The sequence below is a fragment of the Athene cunicularia genome, assembly GCF_003259725.1.
Source record: "Athene cunicularia isolate RWA chromosome 1 unlocalized genomic scaffold, athCun1 chr1_part1, whole genome shotgun sequence".
Lineage (NCBI taxonomy): Eukaryota > Metazoa > Chordata > Aves > Strigiformes > Strigidae > Athene > Athene cunicularia.
In genome coordinates, this window is record NW_020799091.1 from 94325959 (window position 1) to 94336851 (window position 10893).

The 10893-nt window shown below is 39.7% G+C and overlaps 1 protein-coding gene across 1 annotated transcript; it reads left to right on the forward strand.

Moving 5' to 3' along the window:
- The first annotated feature begins 3634 nt into the window (after window positions 1–3634).
- RSPH1 (radial spoke head component 1) lies at window positions 3635–10585 on the forward strand. The gene is made up of 9 exons (XM_026846437.1): window positions 3635–3670; window positions 4174–4287; window positions 4409–4514; window positions 5715–5805; window positions 6035–6170; window positions 6470–6541; window positions 7899–8106; window positions 8552–8692; window positions 10455–10585. Exons 1-9 carry the CDS (start codon window positions 3635–3637, stop codon window positions 10502–10504), a joined length of 954 nt encoding a protein of 317 aa, XP_026702238.1. The 3' UTR covers window positions 10505–10585.
- The last annotated feature ends 308 nt before the right edge of the window (window positions 10586–10893 follow it).

The following is a 10893-nucleotide window of genomic DNA, read 5'->3' on the forward strand; positions in this document are numbered from 1 at the left end:
TGCAGAATAATAAAAAGACCTGAAGTGTATATTCCTAAACAAGAACTCTCCTTTAGATGTTATTTTAATTCCCTAATCCCACAGTTTTCCTCCAAAAGGCTGATGAAATCAACCTGTCTTATATTTAAGTTTCAAGAGGAAGAGAGCTGATATCATTAAGTTTTTCCTGAGTTGTAAACAGCAGTTTAACTCTTTGCTAGTATCTCATATTGGCCATTCAGTACACTAGACTGTGGTTTTGGCTTTTGCAAGGAGGAAGGTATAAATGACTATCTTCTAAGAGATAACTTCTAAGAGATTAATATTTCTCTACAGATTTCTATTCTTTAAATTCCTGTCAGAAAAGATAATCTTGCCCAGGTCTGCCCTACCAAAAGCAATAAATGGTCATTTACATCTCTAATTTATGCCAGACCAAAGCTCAGACTGACTCAAGTGCCCAAGGACTGGCCCTCACAAAGTAACCAGCTCTGTCAGTAATGATTGAACAGTATGTGAAATGAAGAAACCAACCTATGAATCAGGCAATTACCTCCACTCTTATGTCAGAATTTGAAAAGGCTCCTAGAGCTACATCGCTGGCGGGGCAGAGAAAAGGTATTGCTCCTGAAAGAAGGATGCGTGGTGGGCCAGGGGCATAGAGCAGAGAGCTCTTAGAGGGCAGGAATGCCTATGTGCATGTAGCATGAATTAAGAAGCACGCCACCTTTACCACATCAGAGGTTATGTGTGTACCCTGATGTATTTTCATCACCCGTTTGAAGCTAGACACTGATTGCCATGTAGGAGTGAAAAAACAGTACTGTCGTTTCTAATGTTCATTGTGCAACGTGTTTTCAAAGCTCAGTCAGTGCTGGAAGGAGCCCCCGAGGCCAGGCCTGGCACAGCAGCATTTTCCCTGCAAAACCTCTGCACTGCCAAAAGCCTCCTCCCTCCTACCACAGGGTAAAGTCCAAAGAAAGCCAGGAGCATAGTGGGCCTCAAAAGTGCCTTTTGGCCATTCCTCCCTACAGAAGGGCTTTCTGGCTAAATTCAAAGTGAGGACCTGCAAAGCAGGAAAAAAGGACATCCCAAGCTGTTCTCTCCCACAGGAGTCACCCTTTGGGGTCCTGTGCCTAGCAGCCTTTTGCTTTGCTGTGTCACTGTCCTTCCCTGTTCGTAAGCGCCTCTGGCAGCAACATCTTCGGGTTCCTCTGAAGCTCTCTGTACCTGTGGGGCTTCTTGCTCAAACTGCAAACCAGAAGCTTCTCCAGGGCAGCCTGCAGCAATGGCAGCTGCTGCCCTCTCCTGCCAGGGTGACTGGCAGTTGCTGGCAGCAGCTGCCAGCTGAGCCAGCAGTACGAGCAGAGCAGATAATCAGTGCATCCACTAACCCTCTTGGGCCTTTTTCCAAATGAAATTTATATGCAAGTTCAGAAGGACCTGAAGAATATTTATGGTATTATGTTGTTTCTTTGATGGAAAAGGAAAACATCAAGAAAATAAGGATAATAGCAGCCCTTCTTTCAATAATAATATCCTTAAAGCTTAATTTTAATCTGACATTGAATCACCAAAATGGAACTGGAAGACTAGAAGCTACAAAAAATATCCTCCTTGTTATTAATTATATGCATCCGTATAAGCTGTAGTTGTCCTCACAAGACAATTTCTAGGTATAGAAAACCTTACGTGATAAACCTCCTTCATTTAGGTCAAACTGTGTGATGCCGACATACAGACATTTGTGCTATTTGCCACATCTAGATTCAGAGCAGTTTAAATTTTATAAAGAAATAGTTCTTGGCTGTTTCCCAAGAAAAGTGAACTGTTCCTCCTTCAGACCCTTTCCTCCTTCAGGACTCTGAAACAACACAGAGAGCAAGAGCAGTTAGTGATGACCAGGGGGAGTGTCTCTGACAGCTTGTCACTGCTTCCTGTTTGTGTCACAGCTGTTCCCTGGGCCACGTCAGCTGTGAAGCCAAAGGACACATCCGGTTATTTTTGTCATCAAGTTTAACAGGGAGCACCTCTATATGCATCCTGAACATATTTTCCCTTACAACTCTGAGCCACAGTGTCTGCTTAGAATTAATATGCTGCTCATGGAGTAAGTAACCAGTTTGTAATTAGAGACATTACCTTACCGTAGATAAAAGAATTAAGCCATCCATAGGTGAAAGAAGAAACTTGGGCATCATCAAGACTGAGAAAGTAGGAAATGAGCAAACTATGCTTCAGGTCACATACACTCACATCCAGTTCTGCAGGAGGGAAGCAATCGGAGCAGTAGTTTACATACCCTGCAGTTACTCATTAACAGCACAGCCACTGTTATGCAAATTAGGCTTCCCTAGTCAAGTGCTGGGGATGTGCAGGAAAGAGAAATAACTATACGATTTTGAGTCAATAAATATATAGCTTCTTAAAGCTCTGTCAGCTAACGAAATTGAATGTCAGTGTTCTTAAATGTTTCCAACAGAAAGCACTCTGAAATTACTAACTGGGTGTTAACTTGGAAGCCCAAATGCTTCCTATGAGCTAAGAACAGGATGGTATTTGGCAATAGTTCTCTTCTTTTTTCATCTTTGCCCAACTGAAAACAAAAAGACACATATGCCACATAAGTGACATGTCTTAATAAATAAATGCTATTATTGTCTAAATACTGAGTATTCAGATTCCTTCCTATGAAAACTAAGGAAATTACCTGAATATATGACATATCTTTGTATAGAGACAAACCTGTTTTTCTTCTCATTTTGGTGGTAAAGATTTGACCTAGGGTATAAGGTGACCTCCACCATGTTTTCCAACCACTTGCCACTCCTTTTGCTGCCTACCTCAGAAGCCTCACCTCCTCTGACCAGTGCTTAGGTAGCCAACAGCTTTTTACCACACATACCATCGTGTGGCTCTTCTTGTAAAACCTCGGCCATTAAATTACTGTTCAAGGTGACAGCGAGGTGATTTGCTTGACTCCTGTATCAGTGGCAGGCCCTGAGTCCTGCCCAGCTCCTGCAAACACTGTGAAGCTGCTGCTTTGCAGAGGGGTGAAACACCACTTGCATTCAGCAACCCATTCTCAATATCTGTGGGAGGTGGGCATGAGCTATAATACAGTCATCTTCAACTCCCTTAGCTGAGGTAGATTTTTAGGGCATTTTCCTCTGTAAAGAAAGCACTATCTTGCATTGGGGCAAGCAAGATCTTTTAAAAGAGTGATTGTTTTTGAATACTGTTGCTCACATAGGAAACATTAAAAAATGCAACATAAAATAAAAAGGAGGTCTTTTCTGTGTGGGGTATTGTTGATGATTAATATGGACTGAGGGTGGCTATGATATATTATCCCCTCTCCTTTTCCTTGTGAGCTACTCCCTTCTACTCTTCTTGCCCTTTTGAGAAAGGAGAGCCCTTCTCTTGCCTCCCTGCATTCATTTAGCTGTAATCATATTAGTATGGGAGGCTCTTGACTGGCTGAGGTGACTGAACTTGTCATCAAGTTATGTAGATCACAGCTGAAGCTGACTGAGTAGAGGGTTTTGGAGAAAAGTCAGAATACAGAGACTTTCCTACATATTAAGATTATAGAGAATTATTGTTACTAAAAGAAAAAAAAATAGCAGAAGTGTAGTATGTGTGAAAGCAGAAGATGCCTGATCATGGACTCGTCATTCTTCTCTTTATAGTAACTTGCTTAGAACTGTGCAACGCCCCTGTCACCACAGCAGCCGGGGAGGAGCGGGAGGGAAGCGGCCGCCGGCCGCCGGCGCCTCGGGCAGCGGGGGGCAGCGCCTGCGGGGAGGGGGAGAGCGAACGTTAAACCCCCGGGTATGCCGGCCGGGCCCAGCCTGGGGGAGCTCCCGCGGCGCTCCCTCGGTGGGCACGGGACTCTGGGAAGCGGGGCTGGGCCACGTCAGTTGGGACCTGCCTCACTTTCTCTGCCGGGTAGCAACAAGTCATCCATCCGTACCTTCCAGCCCCGGGCCAGGAAGGGAGGGAAGCCTCTGGGTGCCAGGATCTGGTGAAAGCGTCCTCGTAAGCAGAACAGGTGTTGGCCAGATGCTCCTGCAGTCTCCGATTCAAGACGAATTGGGGATGTTTTGAGCAAAGACCTGTTTTCCTCTGTCTAATGGGGTTAGGTTCAGTCGGGTGCAGCCCTCCTAAACAGTTTTTTTCACATGGGATTAGGAGTATGATGGTGAACGCAATTCAGAAGGTGAACGACATGGACATGGAAAAGCACGTCTACCCAATGGTGATACATACGATGGAGAATATAAGCATGGTCTCAGAAGTGGACAGGTGAGACAGTGACAGAAGGCAGCGGTAGTGCTTATGTTTAAGCAGTTCTGTTTGTTTGGGCACCATGCTAAAACAAGAGTGAGAACTGACAAGTATTTTATCTACACCAAATATGTTTCAGGGGACCTACAGATTTAAAAATGGTGCTTACTACACTGGACAGTATCTTCAAAACAAAAAACATGGCCAGGGTGTATTTTTTTATCCAGATGGATCAAAATATGAAGGTAAAACACTGAACACAGTTGCAAGGATTTCTGTAACTGAAAGGACACATTCCCTCTGAACCCCACCCCCCTCATCCCCCCACGAACCCTCTAAATGCAAGGAAATAGTGAATTGAGAATGTGTTCTTCTAAGATAATTTTGCTGTTAAATGTTTCCCTTTTATCCACCTTTTTTTTTACTATAAGCTTTGAGAAGTGTGGGTTTTATATATGGAGATTTATGTTGATTATTGTGAGAAGTGTGGTGTTCAGCAGTGGTTTATTCTTGTCATGTCCTCCTTTCAAGTGGGGTGTTCCAAGTCCTGAGAAATATTAAGTATCTTTTACAAATCAGTACAATCTTCATAGAAGAGAGTATAGTTACTTATTTCTGAATGATGATTAGAACCACAGATATGTTCAGTATAAAGAATTTAAGGACTTTATTACGTCCAATTAAAAAAAAATACTGATTAGAGCACGCACTTACTCAGGGATTGGGATGTCTCCGAAGTTTGAAGAGCTTGAAACTTGCATTGTTTCTCTTCTTCCAGAAGAGTACCTGAAACACCCTGAATATCAGTTAGGCTTCAGGGGACAGTACTTTCCCCTCTCTTTTCTAAGCTAGGCAAGAAAGAACATTCACATTGTGAGAGCTAGAAGCAGAGAGCAAAAAGAGCAACCCAATTTTGCTTTACAGGACCTTATGCACCGGTGGTTTGTTTTGTTTTGTTTTGGTTTGTTCTTTAATTTCTTCTATGTTTGAATAGAAGACCATCCTTTTGAATATATATGCTCCATGACTGACAGGACAGTTTTAGCAAATGAGTCAAACTAAAGGAGTCCCTTTTTTTTTTTTTTTTTTTTTTTTTTTTAATTGAAGTGGAAATGTCACATTATCTAATGCAACTGTAATACATTACCAAATTTAAAGGTAGGAACAGGATGTTACATGGCTTCTTGTGTTCATGATGGTAATGGAGAGTGATAATGGAAACAGACTGTGATGGACTAAATGAAAGGGAGGTCAGGCAACTATATACATATGTGTGGAGAGAGACAGAGAAAAAAGAGCAAGGGTTTAGAGTAAAGAATCACAACAGTGCCATAGCTTTATTTTCCTTCTCTAATAATTCACGCATGATAACTTTACAAACTGAGCTCTATATCACACAGTGAAATAAACCACGTCTCATAGTTTTTATTGTATTTTCATTAAAGGCGACTGGGTGAATGACCAGAGACATGGCTATGGAGAGTATACGTATGCAAATGGAGACACCTATACTGGAGAATGGTTTAACCATAACAGGTTTGTTTTGTTCTTACAGTGATGTTTCAAGTCACTCAGTGGTATTAACATGCCAAGGTCATTTTCAAAGCATGGCTGACAGCAGCAAATCAAGAGCTACCAGATGACCTTGGGAATTTAGTCCAACTTGAGTCATTTCAGCTACTTAAGTAATACAGTTTTAATACCTTACTTATCTTAAATTCTTAAAATTCAGTAATGTAAAGCAAAACTATTATTTTCTCCTTAGGCACGGGCAAGGTACATATGTCTATAAGGACACAGGATCTAAGTATGTTGGTGGCTGGGTAAATGGAATCCAGGAAGGAGAAGCTGAACTTATCCACCTAAACCATAGATTTAAGGGCAAGTTTTTAAATGGCAATGTAAGTGTGCTGGAAAGCTCTCTATTCATCTGAACAGTTAGCATGGAATTGCCTTAATATGATATGTTTCCACTTAAAGTAAGAATCTAGGCTCCTGATCTTTTGTAGTATTTCTTGTACCATAAGTGTAACATGAAATGGAATCAATCTGTAGGACAGAATGCAAAGTTTCTCTGCAACTTTGCTTTCAAACTATATTATTATTGACTTTGCATCTTGTAATAAAGCATATTTTACATTTAGATGCTTAGTATGTATTAACTTTATAGTTCTGCTGACTTTTTTGTATCTTTGTGCAGCCTATCGGTCGTGGCAAATATGTCTTTGATATTGGATGTGAACAGCATGGTGAATACATACAATCAGAGCAGGTAAAAGAAATAGTGCAAATTATACTGAATATCAGAGAACTCGGTAAATCAAATCTATTGTTGAGTAATCTATAAAATGGCTTATAGACCTTGATGTTAAAATGGATCTAATCAGTCAAAAAAGGGTAGAAACTCATGCATTCTTAAGAACCAAGTGAGGTTTCATTTTGCTTTTTTCTTTAGCTTCTCTATTGTGTAAGCTTTGACAAGTACAAGGTGTGATTTTTGCACAACTTGCAGACAAGAGTCCTTTCTGCTTAAAGTTTAGAAGAATCTGGACCTTCCCAAAACATTTGGAGTTTCAAAACACAGAAGAATGTAGATCTATTTGTCCTTACATTTAGCCTATATTCCACTTTGTTCTGAACACCAGAAAACAATGGTAAATATTTCTTCTCATATTTCAGAATTACTTGATGCTATGCATACAAATGGTAATTTGCAGCAGCTTCATGTTTTGGAAATGTGTCCCATTGTTGTCCTGGTATCCTGGTAATATCCACAGCTCCTAATAATTGTAGGAAACAGCTGGGATCAGGGCCTGGTTTTTCTTCTCCTTCATGCATGAATGTTTTGAAATGTTTCTGATTAATGTGGTGCAAAATAGCTGTGGAAATAAGAAACATATCTTAATATTACTGGTTTGATTTCAAGAAAATAAGCCACATTTTAGCTTAGAGTTTGCTGCCTCTGCTGCCTGACACATTAGTTCCCATTACACACTCTGAAAATTCTCCAACGCAGCAATTGCTTCTTAAGGCAAGGACAAAATAATTATAAAAAAATTCCTGTTGTTAGTGATAGAGATTTGTAAAATATGGAGACTGTTTTCCTTTTTTTGGCTAAAAGCAAGAGATCCTCAAATTAAGTATCATGTTCATATGAGTATCCAAAGTGATGTGTATTTAGTATCCTCAATTCTGTTGGGAATTGTTGAGGCAGAGACCTGTTTTGCCACTCTGTTCCTGTGTGAGATAGACAGCGTCACATCTACCAGACACAGCATCAGGTCTTATTTGCCACTGGTACGCTATAGCCAGGTACAAATGAGGGGACATAGTTGATAGGCCTCTTGCAAACATTCTGTTTAAGGGAGGGACAAAATTTTACCTTAAAGAAAGCAAGCTGGCAAACACTGATCATTAGTAATAGTCAACTGACTTCATCCAGGTTTAAAGTGTTGTTCACTTCCAAGATTTGTGGCTACTGAAGTTCCTCTGCCTGTAAATACTTTTAAATGCCATGTCATTGCTGCTTTGAGCCCAGATAAAGAGGTTTTAGTACACAAAACTATCATCTTAGTTATTCCCTTAATACCTTTAAGACGAGAGGCTGAATTTCATGAGTTGTCTTCTAGGATAAAGGAGAGGAAGAGGAGGAATCCTCATTACTCATTGGACCAAAATGGAAAGCATCAGAAATTACGAAATTAACATTCTGGACTCCCAGTAGGGAAAACCCACCTTCTCCCAGAGAAGCCTCCCTAGAGGCAGCAGCAGCAGAAGCAATGGAAGAAAGAGCAGCAGCAGCAGTAATTGAAGAGAAGACAATACCATCAGTTGAAGGTTTGTTCTGCTGGACAGATGGAAACTCTGTGTTTTGACTATCCCCTGAAACTGTGTTTTTCAGGTTTAATATCAAATAGTGTGAGAGGTTTTTTGTTGGTGTTTTTGTTTTGTTTTTTTTTTTTCTTCCTTATAATTTACTACATATCAAATGACAGGAACTTCCAATTCAGTTCACAAACTGCAATATATATGTGTCTGTTTTATCTCGCATAGCATAATGAGACACAACTGTCTTGGGAAGCCTGTGAATTATTTTAGTCTATATCATGGCCTGTTATACAAACTTGATTATAAACAGTTACAGAAAATTTTATGGGATTTCTCATGTGGGTAAAGACTGCAGACTTTGGTAGGAGTTATTAGCTACTGCATGAAAACAATGGCAGAGTACAAATTTGTAAAAATTATTTTTGTTCTGTATTTCTAATGTCTCACATTTCAGTCACTGATGAGTCTGCTGAGGGTAAAGATGATGAGCCTTCTCTTCATGAAGCATCCAGTGAAGTTTTTAGCCCAGGAAGGGATGCAGGAGAAGAATATGAGGGAAGCAGAGAGGAAGAAGACAAAGATCAAGAGAATCCAGGTGAGGAATGGGACACACATGCTCATTCTTCAATCAGAAATCAGGGTTTGAAATGATATATGTCAATCAGCTGAAGTCATGCTGCTGCTGTGAGAGGTCCATTATCAAGCTGAAGAATCTCTACCTTTCATAAGGGGGGCAGTCTTCTATAGATGTAAATGGTTTTGAGTAGTCAAGTTCATATACTATAACAGTACAAATTAGAAGTGACACTTCTGTGCAGTATCTATGCATGTACAGTTGACAGAATTCACAGAGCTGAGTTTGTAAGTGACTGCATTTGCAAACTTTTTATCGTGAAAAATGAGAAAGAAGATTTTAGACCCTGGGAAATTTTCAGGGCATTTTGAGCACTCTACTTTTCTCTCATGAATGGAACTGTGTAATCTTATTGTCTCAACTGAACTGAAGCAGGCAAAACAAATCTGAAGAAACTAATTTCAGGTATTGCTATGCATCATGGTTTGAACAGTCTGAAGTTGATTTGCTTCTCCTACAAGCCAAAGAGATTTGGAATTCAGATGTTCAGAGTTTTTTCCATGCAGTTCAGAAGCCTGTTTTAAGTATAAAATACTAAGAAGCAACAAAAGGATGCATCTATATTCATGCTATATAGGCCTATAGGCCTCTGCATAATTGTATTGTTTGTATTTACTAAGTGTTAAGAGTTACAAGCTCACATATATGATGTATGAAAACATAAGATAAATTTATCCATTTGTAATCAGTCCATTTTACAATAAATCAAAGCAAACCACTATCCATAGGGATCTGAAAGACTATTAAACCATGTGAAAATGCCTGGAAATATACAGTAAACGTTTAGGTCAGCTCTTGGAATTTTCATAGTTTATTTGCTCTCATTTTTTACCCATCACCTCTGAAGGTGCTCTCCAGCTTCAGGGCAGACTGGCCAGCTAGCTGATCTGATTTGTAGGACTGCAGTTTTCTTGCATAGCTCTGCTTTGAATTTGGCAAGAGTTCATTGACCCTTGTCTGTCTCAAAGGCTCTTGGACTCAGATAACCATTTTGAACTTGTTTCTAATAAATTTTCAGGCCTACCACAATGAAGCAGTTCCAGTATCCCCATTGCTTTTTTTTTTTTTTTTCTTCTTTAAAGGTCAAATGGACCCAAGTATCTATCAGAGACAGTGTAGTTGCAGATACCATTGCATGAAAACATAGGAATGTGATAGATGTTCTCAAAGCTCCTTCCAGCTCTTTATTTCTAGAATCAGAAAGTTGGATGATTTTATACATTTTTCAGCATAGGTCTACATCTATAGTTAATTAGGCAACATATTGTTCCCCTTGACTTTATGTTTAGCAAGATTAAGTTATAGTAAGAGGAAATGATTTGAAGAAAATATGCATACTGTGAAGAGCAGATGTAACAAAATCTGTTTTCTTGCAGCCTTGTATTCTCTGTCCCATTACCATCATTTTTTTCCACACAGGAATTCCATCCTTCTTGCTCCATGTTTCTTATGATATTGTCTAAATAGGAGACATTTTTGGCTATTCCAGAGTTACATATGGGCTGACTGGCTGACAGTCAGTATGTGTGTACCGAGTCTGTCTGGCAGCTGACAAACAATGTATAACAGCTAAATTCAAGTACTGGCAGTGAAAGGCAGTGGGGAAGGAGGACTAGGGTAGACAGCATAGTCCTGGAATTATGTTTTAGGTTACTTGGATTACTTTCCAGTATTTTATAATAAAATACATACTTTATGTCCTGTCTTTCTTTTCCCTCCACAGGAACTGCTAGTTTAGAGCATGAGGAAGATGAATCAAAGGAAGCAGAGTAATTGTATACAACTAAAGATTAAGACTCTAAAAAAGAAAATTCCAGAGTAAATCATTGAGTAAACTTGCAATATTTTTATTCATAAAAGACTGAGTTAAGATACTTTGAATAAACATTTCTGTTACTGTTCTGTCTGAAATATATATCCCTGAAAATTTTATGATCCTGGACTGTGCAGTCTCACAACAACTTTCTTTATTCCATGTAGCAGGTAGTCAGTTGTTGAATTTAGTATGAGATTATTCTGGATTCATGAAATTGTGTCCTCACAAATTTGCAGAAGCAAACTTAATCTTCTTCCACTACTGCTAGTTCTTCTTTTCCTTGAATCCTTCCTCTGAGCACAGACACCTGGGGGTCTTGCTTATGAAGACAAAGGCAGCACTGGCC